Source organism: Balaenoptera borealis, assembly GCF_965194805.1.
Source record: "Balaenoptera borealis genome assembly, chromosome: 7".
Classification (NCBI taxonomy): Eukaryota; Metazoa; Chordata; class Mammalia; order Artiodactyla; family Balaenopteridae; genus Balaenoptera; species Balaenoptera borealis.
This window is the reverse complement of record NC_138864.1, coordinates 18,484,350-18,509,712: the sequence shown is the minus strand read 5'-3', so window position 1 is coordinate 18,509,712 and position 25,363 is coordinate 18,484,350. Positions and strand designations below refer to the sequence as shown.

At 40.6% G+C, this 25,363-nt stretch overlaps 1 protein-coding gene and 1 long non-coding RNA gene across 5 annotated transcripts in view; one reads left to right on the top strand and one right to left on the bottom strand.

The window, feature by feature from the left end:
• Positions 1-25,363, bottom strand: part of AMPH (amphiphysin) — a 181,910-nt gene that overhangs the window by 68,057 nt on the left and 88,490 nt on the right. For all 4 annotated transcript variants that reach the window (XM_082399759.1, XM_082399760.1, XM_082399761.1 and 1 more), the window contains exons 4-6: positions 15,557-15,607; positions 7,899-7,993; positions 4,649-4,744 (exon numbers count right to left, since the gene is read on the bottom strand). In XM_082399759.1, coding sequence (XP_082255885.1) covers positions 4,649-4,744; positions 7,899-7,993; positions 15,557-15,607 — 242 coding nt within the window. The remainder of the gene's footprint in view (positions 1-4,648; positions 4,745-7,898; positions 7,994-15,556; positions 15,608-25,363) is intronic.
• On the top strand, positions 17,898-24,025 carry LOC309632418. Its single transcript, XR_014246907.1, has 2 exons — positions 17,898-19,176; positions 19,477-24,025. It is a non-coding gene; the product is annotated as an uncharacterized lncRNA (long non-coding RNA).

The window sequence follows — 25,363 nt, the reverse complement described above, 5'->3', positions numbered from 1 at the left end:
GAGGATCCTTAAAAAACTTTAAATTTCATACAGTAGGAAGAAGAAAAACAACAATAATATAAATGTTTATGGTTTACAAAATATAGTCCTCTGAATCCTCACAGCAATGCCCAGAATGGGTGTTTCAGGGATTTTACAGGTAGGGAATTTGAAGTTGCATGAGATTAACCTCTAACTTGTCCAGAATTACTCAGAAAGTCTGTGGCGAAAGACGAATTAGGTATCAGCCCTGGGACCAGTGCCAAGAGTAGGGTGACTCCAGTGAGATGCCTAGGGCGCAGCATTTAAGGACGCTCTCACTCTTGGGGTAATGTTAGTGGAGGGTCAGCCGTCCACGTAGGTGCCTCCTTATATTTTGAACCCTCGTGCCCTCACTTGTCTCACTCAGTCCCTGCCCCTGATGCTTGGTTAGTACTCTTTCTAGCAGTGCCCACGTGTCTCTGACAGACTCTGTCATCCAGCTACCATCTGTCACTCTGTGCTACTCCTCTATACACCCCCTTCAGGGGTGATGACAGGTGGGGCGGGGCAGTTACTCTCATTTAGCTGCTTCCAACCCCTTTCACTTTACCCTCTGCACCGACCACTTCCGAGTGGTGTCAGTGGAAGGATGGCTGACGTACCACGTTCACTCAAAATATGCGATGAATTAGCCCAGGCAGAGTAGAGAGAAGGGTGCTAACAAGGTGACAAAGCTCATTACTTTCAGCAGACATCTGTTACCTTCCAAGGAGCACTGCCCCTTGAGGTAGTGGCCTTGTGTAACTCTGTGGACACTTTTACAAAGCTCTGCTTTGTGGACTTGGTTGGGGGTGGGGAGGTTGTCCTTTAGTGTCTTCCAAAAAAGCAAATCTTGATGGTTTGAAGATAAACCTGATTTTCGAAAAGAGCCAAAATTCAGTTCCTTCCAAGCCTGGGAACAGTGCACTGGATCATCTTATTTTTTGTTCAAAAACAAGAAGTGAAGTAAATAATGTGAGTCATTTTCTTGTGTAACTGACAAGTCAATTACAGAGTACAGCTTACCATGGTAGAAGTGACATTTTGAAGGCCATCACTCATTTTGACGCATATATTTTTGTGTTGGCAAAACATATCAACCTTATTGCCTTACCTATCTGATATTTGGGAAACCTGAAAAAAGAACCACATCTCCTAAGAAAGGGTAGAGTTAATACACTATAGCTTTCACATGGAAAATGATACAATTCTTATTTAATCATCCAATAGTAAATTTTATTAAATAAATTTACTAGCTTAATCGTAAATAGTTTAATTAAATGGCTTTTAAAATATTTACTTATTTTATTTATTTATTTATTTTTATTATTTTTGGCTGTGTCGGGTCTTAGTTGCAGAGCTTGGGCTTCTCTCTAGTTGTGGCGTGTGGGTTTTCTCTCTCTAGTTGTGGTGCTGGGGCTCCAGACCATGTGGGCTCTGGAGCTGTGGGATCTTAGTTCCCTGAGCAGGGATCGAACTTGTGTTCCCTGCATTGGAAGGTGGATTCTTTACCACTGGACCACAAGGGAAGTCTCCATTAAATGGTTTAATTAAAAGTTCTTCAGATTCCCCACTATGCATTGACCGTATGCGGTAAAGAAAATAATTTACTAAATTTTAAAAAAATTTCGACAATAACCCCAATTTGGAATTCATTTTGGCCCACTGCTGTAAATATATGCTTAATGGCTCATGCACAGCTGCCAAGATAAAATCTAAACTTCATTTTACAATAACTGCTAACAGCTGTAAGCCTGTGTAAGTTGGGGACAAGCTAGCTCTTATTATAACATTGATTTTAGATGTCAGGGCTGCACAACAAAAACTGTAACACCAGGTGCCCTGCCAATCACAGTTGGAAAAGTCAAACACCATCCCCTCATGAATGGTACTGCATAGCCCTTGCTGATGGGCTGCAGTAAATATTTGGAAATTTGCCTAACCATGCACACCCTGTTGATGTTAATGAGTCAAGGAAGTCAACTGTGTTCCAGGCTTTGAAAATGCTCCACTGTATTTTTAATCATAATCCTCCTTTTCATCAATAACCCATTCATTACATAATCTCTCAGCACTCACTTTATGAAGTGACAGAGTCTGTATCCACATCTAACTTCCGTCCATTGAGTAAAAGGCACAACATTTGTGTATGTTCACAGAAGAAAAGTCTTTCAACTATTAGAAACAGCTATCCCAACTGCTCTCCAACCCCAAATTGTTTCCTTTCCAAGTTAAACACTGCTATTTCCTTCACTGTTCACCATATGAAATGGTTTCACAATTGTCTATCTTGGTTGAAACCCTATGTGGATGCTCTAATATCCTAAATGTGACTTCAGAGAAATAGAGAGAGAGATTATGTAGGCTTTTTCCATGATGCAGGTAAAACCATGGTATATATTTCATTTATCTTCAGGGAATCCAGCTAGATAAAATGATCCCAAATCTCTCGTGTAAGATGTTTCAGTAACTGGAGGATCATCTTTGTGTGTGACCTCAACCATGGACACCATGGACCACAGGAAAAGAACTGCTTAAACAGAATAAAAGGACTTCCCTGGTGGCGTAATGGTTAAGAATCCGCCTGCCAATGCAGGGGACACGGGTTCGAGCCCTGGCCTGGGAAGATCCCATATGCCGTGGAGCAACTAAGCCCGTGAGCCACAACTACTAAGCCCACGTGCTGCAACTACTGAAGCCTGTGCGCCTAGAGCCTGTGCTCCGCAACAAAGAGAAGCCACTGCAATGAGAAGCCCACACTCAGCAACGCAGACCCAACGCAGCCAAAATTAAATTAATTAATTAATTTAAAAAAATAGAATAAAAGTTCCACTGAGTGTTTCGACAAACTGAAAAGACTAACCAACATAATCCATCATGAGTTTATTTTAATCTCTCTGTTTCAACAAAGGTACTTCTGTATGTCTTCTGAAATGTTACGCTCCTAGAGAGAACGGTCAATTTCCAAATAGCTACTGCTGGGCAGTATCATAACAAATAACAAATAACAAACAGATCCTTCACACATTTTTGATGATACTAAGTTTTTGTTCCTAAAGCTCAACTTTTCAAATGTATTCTCCTGTAGTCAATCACAGCCTTTATTTGCTTATCTAAGTTGTACTATCAAATATTATATGAATAATTTAGACAAGTTGCGAGGTTCTTTGAAATTTTCAAGTAGGAAGACAAACTTTTCTTGTACCTAATTCATTAGGAATTGATTTTTATGGAGACTCAATTACCACGCAATAAACAGTATTCTAAAGCGTGATAATAATTCTGAGACTGTTTGCTCCACAAATGCTGCAAATTCCAAGACAAAATGTCAATGCCTATCAAATTATCTGAAGATATCTCAAAACACATTCCCTGTGTACAGAATTTTAATTTTTAAAAAAATTGTTTAATTTCTCAGAAAATTTTTAAAACTGACTTAATACGTTTCCAAATTAAGATGTAGCTATACAATGATTCGGTAAAGCATTCTGCGGCCTATTATGATAACATCACCTAGAATCCATCGTTTGGATTTTTTCTCAGGGACATTTTGACAACAAGGCTAATGTGTCCAGTCTGATCCACTTAGGTTTTTGTCTGGTGCCTCTGGTGTCCCAAAACACACTTCAGGTGTTGGCCATCTAGCGTTAGGCATTCTGTGTGGGACTGAGGAAACTAACGTCATTGATAGGAGTATAGTTTTGGCCAAGAAGCTTCACTATGTTTCATGGCCAAGGGCGGTGCACATTATTGCGGATAGTTTCCTGGTGTTTGGCAATGGCTATAAAGAAGGCCAGGTAAAAATGGAACTTCACATCAGAGATCACCTAGTAAGATACTGAAAATGCCCATGGACACTGGTTCATGGCCTCCTTGCTCTACAGGAAGGGCAGCACATGGCTGTCTTACCTAGCAGTCCTCTTTGAGCTGGGAGAACAACTAGGGAGCAGATCTATTAACGCTACCATTTGCTATATACAGCCCTGATGGTTTAAAGACCATCTATACCTTAAGAGTCAATTTCAAATCTGTGATATTCAATCCTTCACTTGTATATTTTCCTTTCAATGAATCCAAGTGTCAAATAAGACAAATGTTTTAGACAAGATATTTTTAGATCCAGATGCAAATGTATTTGAAATGCTTACATCTTAAGAATTCAATGTGAACCTGAAAATTTCAAGGAGAGAAAAAATATGCAGGTGTACTATGAACATACGCAAAATAAACAGTAAGGAAAAGATCAGATTTTGCTCTCACATGTGCAATGAAGTTTCCCCTTTCCTCATGACCTTTGTTTATTCTAATGGCAATTCTTGCCAAATGCCATATAACCAAAAGATTTGAACATAAAGAAGACTGGAATTTTTTGGTATCTCTGATTTATGATTTTATAGGATTAAGAAGACTTCCGTAGAGAAATAAAAGCTGAAGCAGTTCATTAAAGGGTGAAATGTGATTTCTGGAACTATATTTCATTTTAAACTGTTAGGAACAGGATAAAAATCTCATGCTTAAATAAATGAAAAGTTACCAACTGTCTTTGATGTCAGCTTGAGGACTTTTAATTCCGCTTATCTCTTGCCCATGTTTTAATAAGAACATGGGACCATTCAATTCTTCCCTTTATAGACACAGAATAAAATACCTTTATGTCAGGAAATTGGCCCAGATAGGTGTCCAGTGTCAGCAAGGACCCATCCACTAGTTTTTGATGGAAGTCTTCCCACAGCACATCACATTTCTGAAAGAAAAAGAGAAATAAAGAGACAACTGCAGAATTATTTTAATTGGATAACTTTCACCAACTTCTAAAAAACCTGAAACTATAAAATTAAATAAGTTCTACTTCCCTGGCTAGTAAATGCTAGAAAAGTGTGGATTATTTAAAAATACAGTAATTTGGCTACCAGTTCTAATTTATAATATAGGCTACCTAAGGGCTCAGCTCATTTAAAAATGTGTTTCTGATTCTGAATTACTAAAGAATGTAGAAACTTCAAAAGGTCCCCAGATTCCTATAAATGGACTTTGGGGCTAGGAGTCTGTGAAGAATTCCACCAAGACAGTTTGCTTCTGAAGCAATCCATGAAATTAGAAACCACTCCAGACAAACAACAAACCATTGCTGAAGCCTCCACATGGAGAGCAGAAAATTTAGTCATACTGGGAAGGGCCCTACCATTTATGGAATATCAATTATGATAAACACAATGAGTATTAGATATTATTATTATTGTTACTTCTATTACTGTCAAGGCATTGGGGTAAAAGCTGTATGTGTCTCTGTGTGTATGTGTGTGTGTGTGTGACTTAATTCTCGCAATAGCCTTATGAAGAAAGTCTTACTGTTGCCATTATACAGAAGATGATGCTGAAGTCCAGAGATGTTCCATAATTTGGCTAAGGTCATGCAGCTGGTATATGACAGACTCTGGTTTCAACCCTTGAATTTGAAGCCCGTGATCTGTCGATGACACCAGGCTGCCTCACCAGAACAGGGTTCATATCCCAGCTGTGTGACTGTGGAAAACTGAACGTTCTTGAGTTTCAATTTCTCCAAGTATGTGAGTTGACCACATAAACTTGCTTCACAGAATCCCAGGCACATAGTAAGTGTGCAAGAATATCATTCCATATTCCTCCCATTACTACATTTGGCATCTCCTGACAACGTCTACCCTTTCTTTTTTCTTAGCAATAGAATGTCCAGTTTTAGCCGGGCACACGGCTGCCTAGGATACAGACCATACTTCCCAGGCTCCACTGCAGGCAAGTGTAGCCATGAGACTAAATTCTGCCAATGGGATGGACTTTCAGGAAGTGGCCCTAAAAGGAGGCTTGTCCTCCACGCTTCCTCCTTCTTGCTGACTGGAAGACAGAAATGAGAGCTGATAGCCAGAGCTCAGAGAGTCATCTTGAACGTGGAGGTGGAAGCAGGGATGCAAAGACAGGTCCCTGACGCTCGTGGGTCCCCCATACCGCACCTGGGCTGCCAACCTCCAAGGTTGGTTATGGGAGAGAAGCTTCTCCCTTCTTGAAAACCACTTTTTAATGGTTGATTTGCTTCTCTTTTTCACATGGTAAAACCTAATTCTAATTGTCATAGATCCTTATTAAGAATTTTATGCAAACAGGGACTTCCCTGGTGGGGCAGTGGGTAAGACTCCACGCTCCCAATGCAGGGGGCCCGGGTTCGATCCCAGGTCAGGGAACTAGATCCCACATGCAAGCCATGACTAAGAGTTCGCATGCCACAACTAAGGAGCCCATGTGCCGCAACTAAGGAGCCCATGTGCCGCAACTAAGGAGCCCGCCTGCTGTATCTAAGACCCGGCGCAACCAAATAATTAATTAATTAATTAATTAATTTAAAAAAAAAGAATTTTATGCAAACAAAAAAATTTAAATCCACCATACAAAGAGGCTTATCTTATGATCTGAGCAGACCCCCTGAACATGCAGTGTCAGGTGCTTCACCATCAAAAGATTCCAAAAATCCTAGCAGCCACGAGGATCAAGGTAGGACAGCAGCTGTTTCCTTAGGAATCAAGGTCAACAGTGGCATTTGCCATACACAGAATTGTAACGTGGTGTCTGAAAAGCCATTCGCACAAGTTTCTACCATTCCCTTAAAAATTCTTCTTTTCACAATGAAGTTTTAATTATACACCTCTAATCAGAAATTTACAAAATGAGTTAAGCCTTTAACAACACGCTGTTGAAACACAGTGTCTTTATATTTAAGAAATGTGAGAAGATGCAATCCCTCAAAACTGCATTGGAAAATGGTGTGTGGAGGCTAGTTTTGCCTAATTCACATACTGAAAGTTTTCAAAAGAGGTAACAGAGCTCACAAAGAGCTTTCTTCATAAATAGATCTCAGTTTCTATCACAGTCGTAACAAGATTATGACTTGTGATCAATGTGGGGATGTCAGAATTTTCGTGGAGATGTTAACCCATCTTTCCAAAGGCTGCATAGATGATCAGCATGTCACGTACCAGACCCTTCCCTGAGTTGTGGCGGCCATATCTCTTAGGTCTTCTGTGCCTCATGAGAAGCAACGAGCTCCCATGAAGCGGGCATGATGACAACCATTCTTTGTTTTAACAAAGAACTTGGACATGAGAAAACCCCTGACAGCAGGCTTCCTAAGGTCAGTAATAATCACACACACTGTGCACTAGGTCGAGGATGTGAATACACAGACTTTAAGTGTGTGATTAGGAGATACAATTATTATTCTCACTTCGCCGATGAGGAAACTAAAGCCCAAGAAGATTAAAGAACTCATCTGATGTCACATCCCACTCTGCCTTCTTCAGAACAACAATAACCACTTTCTCACTTCCCAGAGCCAGACAGCCCTGAGCTAGACGGTGCATTTCAGGTGTTAAGACATGTCTAAGGACGAAGCCTTTCATTAGTTAAATTCCTATTAGCAGGCCCTGTCCTCGGCCCTGCAGACCAGTGAATGGACCATTTGGTGGTAAAGTGAAAGGGATGCTCTCCCCAGATCCTGTGCCTGCTTTCAAGGAGGGATGGGGAAGAAGGCGCAGTACATAAAATCAGGCCATGAGCCGGTTCTCCTACTGGAACGGGCTAAGAAGTGTAGTAAGGGACAGAAAAGTGCTATTCTTATGTTGAAGAAAACCAAACTTTAAGCCGCAGCTTTCTACCCAAGTGGCTTTATTATCATGTTCACTCCTCACTGCAAGTTTGGGTTGATCTGGATGGTGGAACTGCACAGTGCCTTCTGGGTACACCATGTCCCCTCATGATTAGGGCCATGAAGTGGTGAGAGGGGGTCAAGGGATGGGCTGAGTGAGCAGGACACGGTGGGAACCTCACAGAAGCCACCCCGGGGCCTCTCACGTGCTGTGACCAGCGCTTACCTCGCCAACCATTTTCACGTCTTCGCGCCCGTACCAGTCGGGCTCATAGACTTCATGCAGCGACTCGGTGAGCTTCATAGAAGCCTCTTGCATGCCTAGCATTGGAGAAAAACAACTCCTGTTAGAGACAGGTGGGTGAGGAGTCTCTTCCTCCTTTCCCTACTTTTCAAAGTGAGAGGAAAAATCTTGAATACTTGCTAATTGTTTAAGGAAAACCTGGGCAGGCACAATTGCTGTTTGCCCCTGTAGTCCTGATTCTGACTACAGCGTGCATTTTCTAGTATTTTTAGGATAAAGATACATGCTGGGTCTTGAAAAAATCAACAAGGTGTTCTAGTCTAAAAACACCAATAACAATATGTCCTATTATGTGTGCTGTCACTTGCTACATGGCATGAAACCGTAAATGTATGGGACACCTAGAATACTTACCTACAAAACTAAAGAGTTCTAAAACAATTAATACCAAATGACTTTAAATATTAGAAATAAAGCATTTTGGGGGGGGAAGCAGATTGAAGCAAAATCTATAGGATTTTCAGGCATCACTTAAAGGGCTTTAAGTGGCCTAAAAATTTTCGAAAGAAACAAGAAGTTGTTCTTTTTCCAATATTACTAAATGCTATACATACAGTTTTAAGTCAGAACTCTCAGAAACCTTAGCGTTCTTAAGTCTATGGGTATTTTCAGAATTTTCATTAAGGTACAATTTGGTATGTTGCAAAAATACGGTTATTAATAATAGGAAAGATATAAAGTTTCCCAGTGCAACATGGTGATACAAAGTATCACAAAGTCTTTTCCAGACTCCCTCTGCCCCTCCTTCAAAACATGGAGGGTAAAGTGTGGATTGCCGTGGAGACAGCTCAGGGCTGGGGACAGAACAAGGTGGAGTCTTTGGCTGGTGACTTGGAGAAGCGCCTCTTTGGCACCAGACTCTCCCTCACAGCTGGAAGGTGAGACCTGACCGAGTTGGTGTCCTGGTCTTTGTCACTAGGGGATATGAAAAGGGGCTGGATAGAAGGAGAGGAGAGAAAAACCATAGTGCTGCCATTAAAAATAAAAGACACATAAACTTAATGCCAGTGAATCAAAGAGGGAAAGTTTTTTGTTAAACTGAAAGCTGCAACACTCTAGACTCACCCACATGCTTGCTGAATTTAAGACAGTCCGTTCTGGGTTCAACAATGAGAGAAAAGGACAAAATAAAAGAAGATGGCTGAGGAGTTTGAGGTTTTTGAGCACAAGCTGCCTGTTCTCCTTGCTTGGCCCTTGCAATAAACCTTTCTCTGCTCTACAAAATAAAATAAAAAATAAAAAGAAGATGCCTGAAATGATCAAAGTATATCCTCGAAGAGTCACACAATGGAATATTACTCAGCCACAAAAAAGAATGAAATAACACCATCTGCAGCAACATGGATGGACTTAGAGATTATCACACTAAGTGAAGTAAGTCAGATAGAGAATTTCATATGATATCACTTATAAAATGATACCAATGAATTTATTTACAAAACAGAAATAGACTTATAGACAAAGAAAACAAACTTATGGTTACCAAAGGGGAAAAGGGTCGGGGAGGGATAAATTAGGAGTTTGGGATTAAAATACACACACTACTGTATATAAAACAGGACCTACTGTATAGCACAGGGAACTATACCCAATATCTTATAATAACCTATAATAACCTATAATGGAAAAGAATCTAAAAAAGTATATGTGTATATATTTATATATTATATATATAAAGTATATATATTTATATATATATCACTTTGCTGTACCCCTGAAACTAACACATTGTAAATCAACTATATAACAATACCAATTTTTAAAAAATAAAATAACATACTAGTCCCACCCCACAAAAAAAGAGTCAACATCTAATTTGCTATTTCATAATACTTTTCCACTCTTTAGGCATAGACCATCCCCCTTTTTATTCCCCCTATAAGATGCAGATATATATTGGTCTTTGCACATGAAAGGTATGTGAAGTGTGAAATCCTGTGACCCTCTCTCCATGAAAAGCACATCATTAAACATGTTAAGGACACCCCTTACAATGAGGGGTACAACCCACACCTGCTGAAATGACTTGGCAACCACGTGATGAAGCCCGGCAGGCTAAGGTAGGAAAGAGCAGTGATGACGCAATTCTCTGGGGACTCTGATGAAATAGCGTCTTGTAAGTGTAGAGACAGGCAAAAAGTAATGCAAAAACCTGCATCCGTCCCCTAGCATTTCAAATCCAGACAAGGAAGAATCTGTCTTGTGATGGTACGTGTGGTCACCAATGACATGGCAGGAACATTTATTTCAAGTGTCCATGTCTACCCCTCCCTAAGCAAATCAATACGAAGAAATGTACCCTTCAAATTCATACCAAAAGTGAGTCACCAGTTAGAATTCTATAATCCAGATGCCAAAAGGCTTCTGAAGTTTTCTTTTAAATCTTTGTCTTGAGTCAGATGGAAATTATAAACAGCTGTTTAGGTAGGTTCTTAATGTCTTAAGAGAAAGAAAGAAGAATATGGCATTGTAGGACAAAACCTTTGTGGTACAAAATGAAACTGTGCTGGATTTCCCTGGTGGCGCAGTGGTTAAGAATCCGCCTGCCAATGCAGGGGACACGGGTTTGATCCCTGGTCCGGGAAGATCCCACATGCCGCAGAGCAACTAAGCCCATGCACCACAACTACTGAGCCTGCGCTCTAGAGCCCACGTGCCACAACTACTGAGCCCACACATCACAACTACTGAGCCCACACGTCACAACTACTGAAACCCGTGTGCCTAGAGCCCGTGCTCCGCAACAAGAGAAGCCACCGCAATGAGAAGCCCGTGCACCACAACGAAGAGTAGCCCCTGCTCGCCGCAACTAGAGAAAGCCCACGCACAGCAATGAAGACCCAACACAGCCAAAATAAATAAATTAATTAATTAAAAATGAAACTGTGAATGTAAGTTTAAAACAAAATTATGTAAGACCTTACTCACTGAGGCGAAAAGCTCAATGTTTGCAGTAAATATTTCTATTAGCAGACAAAAGTAACTACTAATTGCTGTGTGGATAAGTAGTGGTGTGGATAATTTGGAAAGAATCTATTTTGACAAAAAAATTGTTTCTAGAACACTCCATAGGAAGTACTCTGATGGATACACAGGTGAACAAGACACAAGCCTTGCTCTTAAAAGGCATAAAGATTGGCAGAGGGTTTAGGGATTTAGAATTTACTCTGCTGGCAAAGCATACGAGAAAAAAAAAAAAAGCTAAAACCCAAGTTTCCTTCAAAGTAATTGGGCACCGTTAAAGCAGAATAGATGCTAAGTGATATTTAATAATATCTAATATCCAATATTTTCTTAAAAGATTAGTGGTTTCCAAAACTGTAAGACAAGTCTCAAACATCATATAGAGAAGAATGATTACTCTGGATGGGAACCACTTTCCTCTCATCAAAATTTTGGACCATCCTAGACCTCAGTTTTCTAAACTGTACATTATCAATAAATTACAGTACATGCCATGTGTTGTAGTAAGAATAACATGAAATGAGGCCATAAAAAGCTTATGTCAGTGCCTGGTACATACATGCTCAATAAATGTTAGCTGTAATTATTATTAAACTATTAGCCTAGACTTCTAAGAAGTCTCCTAGCAGTTTCATTCCCTCTAGCCTGGATTCCACACAATCACAATAATTATTGCTAAAATGCTAATCTGATCATGTGACTCATTCCCTCACCTACAATAATGTAAGGACTCCCTTCCGCATTGACAGAATAAAACCCAGTGCTTTTTCTACCTGGAAAGTCCTTCCAACATCAACCCCTTTCTCTGGCATATCTTATCACCTGATGACCACGTATGCCCCCTTCTTGGGTCCATTCAAGTGTAAGTTCCTTGAAAGGACCATTCCTGACCTGGTCTCTCATCCCTCAGCTAAGGTGGAGGGGGTCTCTCCTCTGTTGTGATAGCCCAGAATGCACACTTCTCTTAAACTACTTATTACTATGCATATCTGGCCTTCTTGTTTATTCAGCTTTCTCTACGGCTAGCTGCATGAGAGCAGACACTATGTCTTGTTCATCTCTGCATCTCCATCTCCTAGAACAATACCAGGCCTGTAACTGAGGCTCAAGGAAATGTTGCTGCTAAAATGAATGCGAGCATAAGATCTCCTGCAAAGCCCAAGCCATCAGCAGAAATAACAAAGACCTACTGGAGTGAATACCACCCAGAGATTCAGTGGTAATAAGATGAAGGGTAGAGCTCATTGAATCCAATTTCATGGAATCCCAGGGGTAGAGATTTGGGGGAACTTCGGAGCGCTTTACAGATGAGGAACATCTGGAGCACTTTACAGATGAGGGAGTTGACAGGCTTGGTGATTTTCCCACAGTTGCCTCTGGGACCAGACCCAGGGCCCATCACTCCGCTGGGTGAGATCTCATTCCTCTGTAATGCTGCCTGTATTAAGCTGTACCATTAGTTAGCTAGAGCTCTTCTTGTGAAAACCACAAAAATGGGCCATGAAAGCGCTTTGAAAATGCAAATTATGATCGACTTAATGCAAAACCCTTGTCCTTAAATGTGTTCCCAAAACTCAAAATTTGCCCCAAGGCATGCTAATTCTTTGTCAGACTTTGAGAAGAAAAAGGCATTCTACAGTTAAATCAGTGGAAAATGCTGCCTACGCCATAGGCCATGGGAGCTTAGTTGTATTAGCATATTAAGGGCTCTGATAAACTCTGTAGTAACCTGCTTAAAAATTATTCCAACCAGCCTCAGCCAAAGTAATCTAAACAGAGATCTCTCTTATGGAATATCATTTGTTAACATCACTCAGTCAGCAAAATGTGTGGAGGAAAGCTGGTAGAGGGTCCTCCCTCCGTCCTATGGAGATGTGGCCATTAGAAGTGGGATGAAGGGCACAGTCTGAGGGAAGAGTTGCTTTGATGCTTCACCCAATGTCTCTCTGGAGCCAACTCTTCACTCAGTGGATTATCCTTCTAGACCACGTTAAGGAAAAGAATTAAGTCAGTCTTTTTAAACAGCATTATCCATACTAGGGTAATAAAATAAACCGAAATATATAGACTTGGAAAAGAGATCTAATTCACTTATTCATTCAACAGATGTACCCACTTCCTTTTAATCAGCAGCTAACCAAAGAGAAAATACTGTGTTTAAAATAATATGTGACTTCTTGTGTTCAAATCTTGAATCAATAATGAAAGAAATACCTAGAGTGCCTTCTGTTTTCTGACCAAACTGTTATAAATACTTGAGGTTAATTTTTTTAGAGCAGTGAATTATGTGCTCGCTGTATTGTGGAAGTTAAATTCTCTGAGGCTTACCTCTTGGCAAAGGCAAAATAAGGCTAATGTCATTTAGTCTGCATTGGATGGTAACAAAGAGATAACATGCCTAAAATGCTTAGCACACAGCCTAGCACATAGTAAGTGCTCATTAAAAAGCAATAGAGGTAAGTTGTCATTACTCCATTGTGCAGATGAACTCTAATTTATGAAACTAATGCAATAGTGATGGCCATATAGCTCAACAGCAATACAAGGAAATAGCAAGGCCTCAGGAGACACACAGACCAGTCTATGTATCGTAGCCCTGTTGTTTAATAAGCCCATGATCCTAGACAAGCTATTTAACCCCTCTGTGCCTGGCTTTTCTTACCTATAAAATGAAGATGATAAAAGTACCTGCCTCATAGAGTTGTCGCGAGAACTGAAATTATATGGCTGGTATATCAAAGCTTAAATACATTTTAGTTTAAAAATTACTTTCACTAATTTTTATTATCATGACTAATTTTTAATTAAGATTTTCATTATTTCATTATGTAACCATACCTCTGTAATCAATTTCATACATACACATTGAAACTGTTAAGAATAAATTCTTGGAAATGAAACTGCTGTATCAAAAGGCATGCCAGGGACTTCCCTGGTGGCACAGTGGTTAGGAGTCCACCTTTCAATGCAGGGGACATGGGTTCGAGAACTGGTCCGGGAAAATCCTACATGCCGCGGAGCAACTAAGCCTGTGTGCCACAACTACTGAGCCTGCGCTCTAGAGCCCACGAGACACAACTACTGAGCCCATGTGCCACAACTACTGAAGCCCACGCACTTATAGCCCATGCTCTGCGACAAGAGAAGCCACTGCAATGAGAAGCTCAGGCACTGCAACAAAGAGCAGCCCCTGCTTGTCGCAACTAGAGAAAGCCTACGCGCAGCAATGAAGACCCAACGCAGCCAAAAATAAATAATAAATAAATTAAAAAAAAAAAAAAGGCATGCCAAAAAAAAAAATACACATTTAAAGACCTTTGCCAAATCGCTCTCTAGGAAAACTGTCTTACTAGCAATGTACAGAAGGGGTCCATTTCCCACACAGCTCTGCCAATGCTAGGTATTATGGGTTGTTTTTTTTTTTTAATGTCTTTGAACATTTGGAAGAAAAATAACAGCTTCTTCCTTTTGATTTTATTTAATATTCTTTGATTACTCAGGATAAGCATTTTTCACATTTATTACCCATCTACAGATCTTCTTTGGTTAATTTCCTCTTCGTATGTTCTACTCGGTTTTTCTTTTGATCAACTGATCTTCATTTAGTCTACTTACTGAGCTCTTTATATCCTGGTTCACTTTCATTAAAATATGTTGTCAAAATAATTTTTTTAACATTTTATATATGTATGAGGTCAAATCTCTCAAACTTTCCCTTTACGGGTTCTGCCTTTTGGGTTAGCCTTGTAAAGACCTTGTCACCCAAGGCTGGAGACTAAGTCTACTGTATTTTATTCTGGTACTTGAGAGCATCTCTTTGTATACATATTTAAATCTTCACTATATTTGGAATTGAGGAGGAGGGAGTAAAGAGTGAGGTTGGGAGTCTCACTTTTTTCTGAGTGTTTGGCCAGTTTACCCAAGACTCATTGACAGATGATCCAGTCTCTCCCCACTCATCTCAAAAGCTGCCTTATCATCCATCACATCCGTGGGTGCACTTGGGTCTGACTCAGCGCAGGGGGCTGGACAGCGGACGGCAGGCAGAGATGGAGCACACGCCCCGATCACTCTCCCTGCCCTCCGTCACCAGCCTCATTTCTTTGCCTTGAATATCCAAAGACTAGAAACCAATGCCAGAGCCTCTCTGTCCCCCTACAGTGGCAGGGCTGCAGGTGCAGCTGGTCCCCTCAAGTCACAGGCAGTCCAGGGCCATGCTTCCTGCTAACCCTGCTACCATCCCTCGCCCCCTCCAGCTAGAAGGCTTGTGTGTCAGTCTGTGAGCATCCAGCTCTTGGGACATACTCTCCCCTGGGATGAAATGAGCTGCAAGGTCTCAAGCTCACTCTATCTAACAACTCTTCCTAGAAAGCTGTAGGACGTGGGAGGCACTTATTCCTAGTTTCCAGCATAAGGGCAGACACATTTGTTCCTGGTATATTCTGATTATCATTTCAATGGGAATTGGGGAGTGGGTGGAATGGAACACCTGTGCTCGAGTACCCATCCTGCCAGAAAGCCAAATGGCTGTATAATTAACACTCAATCTTGTCACTCTTGAATTCCAAGAACAACCTGTGCTTGGTAACATGCAGTAAACAACTCATACACATTACCTTTGATAGCTGCTAAATATCCTCGGAGTTCTCGCTGAAGTCTGGTACCCTCTGCCTGAAAACACACAAACACAGAGATGCTAAGCATCTTGTCTGTATCTTGCATGCAAACATGTACAACGCGATAAGTCTAGAGTTATTTTCGCCAGAAGCTCATTCTTGAAAGAACATAAATACGTGGACACAGACTAAACAAGATGCCCATTGCTCTAGATATTTACGGAGATTTTACTCAGCCTAAAAAGGAAAAGGAGAGGGACTTCCCTGGTGGTCCAGTGGATAAGACTCCACGCTGCCAATGCAGGAGGCCCGGCCTGGGTTCGATCCCTGGTCGGGTAACTAGATCCCGCATGCATGCCGCAACTAAGAAGTCTGCATGCCGCAACTAAGACCCGGCACAGCCAAAATAAATAAATAAATATTTAAATATTTTTTAAAAAAAGAAAAGAAAAGGAGAAGGCAAGTAAGACTTTGCTTAGAAACTGTGACCCACCATACAGCAATTCAATACATTCAAGAGCTACTAAGTCTCTAAATTTTGACATGTAGGTTACAATGGTTGGAAACTGATCACCACTGTTCACTGTTTAATATGGTAGCAACTAGCCCCAAGTGGACAGAGATTTAGTGCCAAAAAACATATATATCTCATTAACATATTCTACACTGACTGTATATTAATACAATATTTTGGATATACTGAGTTAGATAAACTATATTAAGACTCATTTCATCTCTTTTCATTTTTTTAAAATTAAAGTATAGTTGATTTATAATACTGTGTTAGTTTCAGGTGTACAGCATCTTTCACTTTTTAAAATACATTCGAAAATTTTAAATTATGAATGTGGTTCGCATTGTGTTTCTATTGGACATCACCAAAATGAGAAATCGTTCAATTGTAAATGTTGGCCCATGAATACTTGTTTTGGTTTGGATTGCACTTAGAAACTCTAAGACTAGGATTAGATTTTAGTCTGCAGTTACCCCAGGAAATGTTGATGGTAGTGTGGAGAAGTGAAGCAGGTAAGGAAAAAGAGCCAACGCAGGGCATTAAGCAAGCAAGCTTCTGCAGTGGGCAGCCCTGCCTTAACCCCGCTGGGGAACTCTGGGAGACAGACTCAAACACCCTATAGATATCCTAGCCGAGGGGCAAGGGAGCTGGGGCATTTATGCATCAACTTCTGCCAGTCATTGGCTGAAGGCTGCTTCTGGGGGACATTAATTCCCCATATGTCCATGTAGGGGCAGATAGGTCTCAGGAACCACAGAAAGCCCTCGGGCAAAGAGCTCTGATGCTAGAAGCTGCAAGTCAGTCTAGTGGGCTCAGAAAAGGTAGGTGCTAGGGGCATACAGCTGGGCACCTACAGTGTTGCCTATGATACTGCAACTGAACACCTTAAAAATATATGCATTTTAATTGCATAATCATTTAACAAAAGTGAAGAGAGCTAGCACAGAGAATGACTCCACCTTGAAAATTAATACTATAGCAACTGTTTTATAACTCTAACTTGATAGTTAATAATACACCCACTAATATAGCAACTATAATAGTCACATTCAATTCAACGAGCATTTGTTAGTATTTACCAAAAAGGGAGAGGGGATGAAGGCAAAAAAAACTTATGTCCTTCAGGGACTTCCCTGGTGGTCCAGTGGTAAAGAATCCACCCTGTAATGCAGGGGATGCGGGTTCGATCCCTGGTCAGGGAACTAAGATCTCACATGCTGCGGGGCAACTAAGCCCGCATGCCACAACTACTGAGCTTGTGCGCCTCAACTAGAGAGCCTGTGTGCCACAAACTACAGAGCCCACGGTGCCCTGGAGACTGCACGCCACAACTACAGAGCGCACGTGCCCTGGAGCCTGTGTGCCACAACTAGAGAAGGGAAAACCCGCAGGCCACAACTAGAATGAAGCCTGCACGCCACAATGAAAGATCCTGCGTGCCCCAACTAAGACCCGATGCAGCCAAAAATAAATAAATTAATTTAAAAAAAAAGAAAACTAAACTCTTAAAAAAAACTACGTCTTTCAATAAATTACAATCTAGTAGAGGAACTAAAATATCGATACGAAAAATTGCATCCCAAAGCAGATTATACTTAACTCTGAAACACCATCCAAAGTGTTTGGGGGTACAACACAAAGCCAAAATGCCCAGCACATTTAAAAATAGATAGTGATTAATACAAATAAACTCTGGGGACTTCCCTGGTGGTCCAGTGGCTAAGGCTCCACGCTCCCAATACAGGGGGCCCAGGTTCAATCCCTTGCCAGGGACCTAGATCCCACATGCTGCAACTAAAGAGTTCGCATGCCACAACTGAGAAGAGTCTGCATGTCACAACTACAGATCCCAAATGCCTCAACTAAGACCCGGCACAGCCAAATAAATAAAAATAAATAAATAAATATTTTTTAAAAATACAAATAAACTTTGAAAAGAAGTGTTTAAGACTATGCTGAACTCCAAAATAAATTCTGGAAGAGAATATTTTCCTATATCTTATAGTGCAGGTATAATGACATTATTTCTATAAAGTCTATGTAAAACTCAGGTGAGGTTTTCTTTACCTGCCTTAAGCTCAGGCTGTTTTTGCAACTCTGTAAATCCAGGTACCACCAGATGAAAGCTTAGGGTTAATTCATTTGTTGGCACATATGAACTTCAACCAGAATGGTGCTATACAGAATGGCAAAACAGAAATCATCAAAGTTCTAAACAATTGACTCCCTTTCTTGTGACTCAGCATGGCTTAAAATCAAAACTCTAAGTTTCCTTTGCCTTGCTGAGCCATTCAGAAATACAGTGTGAAAGCAAACTACTGAAAGCTAGATTAAAAAACAACTAACCACAGTGGATTTCCAAAACATCAAAGTATAGTGTAAAACTGTAGGCAAAGGATGAGGAGAATGAAGAAAAATGCTAATGATAAACACTTGGGTAAAGGTAGAAGATAAGAAGGATCCAGAGAAGAAACAGGTAGAATCAGGCCAAGGTCCCCAACACGAACAGGAAAAGCATTTGGGGAAGAAAGAAGTCAGTCTTTCCCCTATTGATTATCTATTTTGGGACAGATACTGTGTAAGATTCTGAGTATATAAAAAGCTGAAAAGACATTGTTTGGGGAGATTTTATTATTATTGTCACATCTACACTGCAGCTCCCTACCAGATCTGTTCTGGGGGGAGGATTATACTTCCTGCCCCATCAACATCAAGCCTGGTTGTGGGACTTGGCTAATGAAATGTGAGTGGAAGAGCCATGTGCTACTTCTGAGCAGAAGATGTAAGAGCCATCACACACTCCTACCATTTCCTTTCCCTCTACCATGCGCCCCATAATGTTCCAGATAGGGGTTGCTTCTCCAGCCTGGATCTCAGAGTGAAGGGAAGATGAAATGGGCAGCTACCGTGCACATTTTCATGAGCGAGAAACAAACCTGTTCTTAAAAGCCACCAAGGTATTGCTCTCACAACATGACCTACCCTAAACAGCCTGATACAATGGTTCACCATCAAGAGTAGAAATGCAGAAAGACAGAGTAGCCTGAAATCTAACAACGACAACAACAACAAGCCAATGGAGTTACTGACCAGAAAAGCATTAAAGGCACTTACAGAGGGCTTCCCTGGTGGCGCAGTGGTTGAGAGTCTGCCTGCCAATGCAGGGGACACGGGTTCGAGCCCTGGTCTGGGAGGATCCCACATGCCACGGAGCAACTAGGCCCGTGAGCCACAACTACTGAGCCTGCGCGTCTGGAGCCTGTGCTCCGCAACAAGAGAGGCCGCGATAGTGAGAGGCCCACGCACCGCGATGAAGAGTGGCCCCCGCTTGCCGCAACTAGAGAAAGCCCTCGCACAGAAACGAAGACCCAACACAGCCATAAATAAATAAATAAATAAATAAAAGGCACTTACAGAAACATTTCAGAAAGGAAATCAAATTGGAAAGATGAAAGACAAAGTGGATGATTTAGCAAATGGGAGCCTGAGTGGTGGCCAAGTAACTGAAAGAGGTAGGATGGTACTGACAGAGGACAGCAAGGCCACAATCATTTGCCCCAACAGAGGGCAGATAATTTAGAGAGAATAATATGTGAAATCAGACATGTGATTTACCCAGACAGATCTAGATCCAGACCGATCTAAAGCCTACAGCCCTGAAAGGGGCAATTAGGAGGGTTTGACTCCCCTAAGGCCACATTTTTCAAAATAGGTAAGTGTAGACTTTAGAGGTACTTAATGATTTGTCTAGCACACTTACAGCCACAAAATAAACCTAAAACATCTCGCTGGAATATCAATTTATTGAGATTGGAGGGGGACAAATGGAGAAACCATTATTTTACCACCACTAAGCCACCTGTTATGATGTAAAATGAAAAACTGCGTAGAGATGAAACAGAACTTCACAGATGTCTCCTGCTTTCAGATGTCTGCTTTAAGGCTCTGCTCTACTACTGTTCCTGCTCCTTCCCTGGAAAAGTGCAAGAAGCACTTAGCTCAGGCAGGGCTCACATCTCACCCAGAAGGATGCTTTCCCCTCAGGAAGTAATGCAAAGCCAACCACAGTAACTGATGGTTTTGAGTCACCCCGATTGCTCAGAGTACCTGGAAACAGCAAAAGAGTAGTGTGGAAAGGCATTCTTTTCTCAAATATTTACGAAATAAAGCATGTCAAATTAAGCCCACAATTAAGTCACTGCCTTTTCTTTCAAGAAAAGTACAAGAAAGAGAATGAAATGTTCAGGCTCCAATCTATACACTGCATTCATCTAGCCCAAGGGGAAAAATAAACATTTTTAAAAATAAAATAAGCATCCCAGAAGAAATTTTTAGATATTATAAGAGTGAAAGAAAATTCAAATTATATAATAATGGCTTAAATTCATGAGTTCAATTTAGCCAGATAAACTGGAGGCAAACTTAAATAACTTTATTCTTTTCCAATTATTAAAATTCTTAATTTTCCCCATGAGTATTAAGGTTCATAAGGCATTCGGTAATAACCATATTGAATTTCATATAAAATTCTGCCTGAATCAAGCAAAAGCCTCTGGAAAGAAATTTTTCACCTATAATATGTCACACAGTAGTTTTGCACAAAACCTATTGCATAATAAAATTTACTTAACATCATTACTCTATGTGAATCACAAGTAAGTTTTCAATGAGAAATAACTTCTTACAGCACTGCTCGCATTTCACTGAATCTAAAGTTCGTTCCAAATTCCTCCGAAAATTACCATTTCAGTAATTCAGCCTTGACTTGTGTAATGTGCATGTGCGTGTGCAGAAAAAAGACTGAAAATTCCACAACCTTGAGAATTTTCCCTTCAACTTCTTAACCTCATTCTCTACAGTATAAGATAAAATTATTATTCCAACTCTTGGTCACACTCTCCTCAGGACTTATGGGCAAGTGAGTCTATTATAATTAAGTTGGCTGCCTTGCCTACTAATACTCCTCTTTGGAAAATATCTAAGAAGGATTCACCGCCCACAATATTCCTTGCCCTGGCATATAGTATAATAACATGCCCCTGGTGTTAGTCAGAGGTTCTTTATTTTTTCAATTGCATCATTTATCAGTGTCAGGAGCCTCTCATGCCTAGACGGTCCCCCAGGCCTCGCTTTCTTCCCACACAGCCCAAAGGAGTGGCTTGCTTCTCCTTCCTCATTAAAGCTACCCCCAAACACCCCCTCCCTTGTGTGTCATGCCCTCACAGGGCTGGGGAGAAGGAAACCGTCTCCCCCAGTCTTCTGTTTCCTGGCTGTTCTGGAAAACAAGCCAGGGTCATTTTGGGTTTCATCATGAAGATATCAAAAATTAATAGGCAAGATGGACCTAGAGATTGTCATACTGAGTGAAGTAAGTCAGACAAAGAGAAATATCATATGCGGAATCTAAAAGAAATGATACAAATGAAGAAATGACACAAATGAACGTATTTACAAAACAGAAACGGACCCACAGACTTAGTGAATGAACTTACGGTTACCAGTGGGGGAAGGGTGGAGGGAAGGGATAGTTAGAGAGTTTGGGATTGACATGTACACACTGCTATATTTAAAAAGGTAATCAACAAGGACCTACTGTATAGCACAGGGAATTCTTCTCAATGTTATGTGGCAGCCTAGATGGGAGGGGAGCCCTGGGGGAGAATGGATACATGTATATGTATGGCTGAGTCTCTTTGCTGTGCACCTGAAACTATTGCAACATTGTTAATTGGCTATACTACAATATGAAATAAAAAAATTTTTTTAATTAATAGGCAAGCAAAAAGTCTTCATGGTTTTAAAACCTTACAAAGGTCTGAGACTCACTGCCTCTAGTCAAAGAATCCCTTTATTCTCTTGCTGAGTGGTCTCTTGAAGCTGTTGTTTTCTTCCCCTAGTCCTGTGAGCACCTTTCATAATACCTGCCCCTAAGGATTAGACTGAAGTTTAAAATCTAATTAAATAGCTGGAGAGAGAGTGAAGCAGACACACCACCATGGAAGGTTTCAAATATCTTTGTTACCCAATACGAAGAAATCACATCCCATACCTAATTAAATGTGTTTCCAAATTGTTTTACATCAGACTGGTCCTCAGGAACACCAATTACTTAATTATTTGTTTATATGTCTTGGGGGGAGGGTGGGGCAGAGAAGGTGGTCGGTTCCCAGATAGGCCTGGCTCCGGGACAGCTCTCGCTTCTGAAGTCTCTCTTCAGCACCTCGGACAGCTCCCAGACACATCCTTGGTTCTTGAACATTTAAAGATTTAATCTATGTAGTGTCAAAGGACTAGCTATAAAGGCTACCACATCAAGGTTTCCTACTGCACTCTAGTAAGTGCAAGGAAGAGTAACAGACAGATTTCCTGCAAGGTGAGCCTGGTTCCTGATAAGAGCTACCACAGACTGACACACAAGAAGAGTGTCTCAAAGTCCTACAGCTATGGCAAGCTGTCTCTGGGCATTGGGCTTAAAAACAGGGTTGCACCAAACTATGATGAATAACATTTGAAGATTAATGAGTCAAGTCTTTTATTGCTTAGGTACACTAAATTCTGAAACACTAAAAAGATATTAATATTGGTAAATACTTATGCCTAGGACTTCAGGAGCCAATACAGAGGTACGATTTTGTTAGCTTACCTTAGACCCAGTTACGCCTGCCCAAAAGAAAGAAACTGTACTTGAGGCATTAATTTGAATTTGAGATACAATGCATAGAATGAATTAATAAGTTCTAAGGAACTCAGGGCAGCAACCACTGCAAATTCAGGGGCACCATGCCCCATACTACCATGTGCATGACACCCGCGGTCAGGGGCATATACCACTGTGGCCCTGACTGTACTTGCAAAACCAAATCCAGTGCATATTATTTGCAAGGCTATGCAGGTCTAGCCAAACACCTTAAGGCAATATGTATTTAATACCTATTAAACAAGCAATGGCTTGTTGAATTGACTTGTTAAAATATGGTAAATGTAATTTATATTTATAGGTAACTGATTTATATCTACAGGTAACTTTGTTTTTAAAAAACAAAAGCAATACCCACAAGACAGAAAATTTTTTTATTAAATATCCTCTTTAACTAAGAAACTGGGTTGATGTTTTAAAAGGAGCCGAGATAGAAGGCCAACAGTATTAATGGATGTATGAAACTTGGATCTGAAGAGATGTAACTTCAAAAATTGTGATTTCACAAAGGTAAGTCCTACCAGCTTGCCTGTGATCATGAACCTATAGAAGTTTCCAGGGTTACATTATTATTTTTGGCCTTTACTGACATTCTTCTCTTGAAAAGGCTAAGTAACACATCAAAATTAAAATTGGCTCAGTTTCTCAGAGTTCGGACAGGTTAACTCAATCTTGAAAGCAGTGTTAGTATATTTTGTGATCATTTTTGAAGCTGAGAAGAAAATGAGATTATCAAGAAGATGAGATTTAATGGAGTTATTATCAGCAACTTGAAGAACAGATGACTAGTAAGTCATAACGTCTGAATCCACTTATGATCAAAGACAACCTTAGGCTGCTCAACACTCCAAGCACTCTTGGTTTACTAAGAAATAGAGCTCGCCCTCTGATAAGCTCGGGTGCCGTTCAATTGGAAGATGAGAGTTTTTCAAAGGTAAAAGCAGCAGGGTCTTAGGCACGTACATTTTTCGCTTCCTTGTTTTGAGCTCTTTGTCGTAATAGGAGCCGTCATATATACACTACCAAACGTAAAATAGATAGCTAGTGGGAAGCAACCGCATAGCACAGGGAGATCAGCTCGGTGCTTTGTGACCACCTAGAGGGGTGGGATAGGGAGGGTGGGAGGGAGGGAGATGCAAGAGGGAAGAGATATGGGAACATATGTATATGTACAACTGATTCACTTTGTTATAAAGCAGAAACTAACACACCATTGTAAAGCAATTATACTCCAATAAAGATGTTAAAAAAAAAAAAAGAAACTAGCACTGATTTCATAACACCATTTCTTTATTTTTAAAAATTTCTTTTGGCATATCTTCGTGCAAAAGATATAAGATAGAGAGGAGACTGGAGTGTATTTTGAAATCACATTTCTGGGCTGATGGCGGCAGGGGGTGGTACGTGGAAGGGAGATAGACATCAAAGAGAACATCTCAGCTTCCACAGTTTTATCCAAGATTCATGGCCCAATTTCCAACTATCCTTGTCAGCAACTCCAAGCATACCTATGATCTGAAAACCAAATCAAATACCTTCTGCCTTTCAACAAAACAAAATTAGAAAGCTAGCTAGCAATTATATGTACCATTTTTCCATATATTTCCCTTAAGCCAACTAACTTGAGTTTATAGATGTCTATTCTGATCTTTTCGAAAAGCTAACCCATTGTGTGTGCAAGGGGATAGAACTACCTAGTTAGAACTGTTAAATTCACCACAGCAGGCAGGCTGGATATGACTTAAAGATATGCTTTATGGCCTTTAGGCAATTGAGTTTGCGACCCTTGAAAAGCCATCCCATTTTTTTTCATTTCGTGTGTGCGTATGAAGAGGCTTGACTTATAAGCTGCACCAGAGACATTATATACATATCTTTCCAAGCTTTGCTTTAATTTCTAGAGCATAGTAATGAATATAGTGGGGAGGGGGGAAATGACCCAAACATTAAGAGAAACGCCACAGGAGCCCCCCCTCAACCATGACTCTTCCTGTGACTTACTCTTCAGTGTCCCCTTCTGTGGGTATGGATACCACTTCATTTACAATATTCTATCATGGCCAGATTGGACAGGACTTAAAAGTATTAGAAAAACAACTGCTATGTCAAGTTACAGAGATGCATTCATGGGTAGGAATGAAGTACGTACCTTGTCTATCATTATTCCAGACATAAAATAACATCCAGGATGTTTCTGAAACTGCCACTTATGATGTCTGTGTTAGTTTGTTAAGGCCACCATAACAAAATACCAGAGACTGGGTGTCTTACACAACAGAAATGTATTTCCTCACAGTTGTGGAGGCTACAAGTCCAAGATCAAGGTGTTGGTAGGTTTGGCTTCCCCTGAGGCCTCTCTCCTTGCCTTGCAAACAAACAGCTGCTTTCTTGTGTCCTCACATGGCCTTTTCTCTGTATATGTGTGCATCCCAGTATCTTTCTCTTTTCTTAGAAGGACAACAGTCATACTGGATTAGGACTCACCAATATGACTTCATTTGACCGTAATTACCTCTTTAATGGCCCTATCTTCAAAAACAGTCACATTCTAATGTGTACCAAGGGTTAGGACTTTAACATATAAACTTAGGAGGTA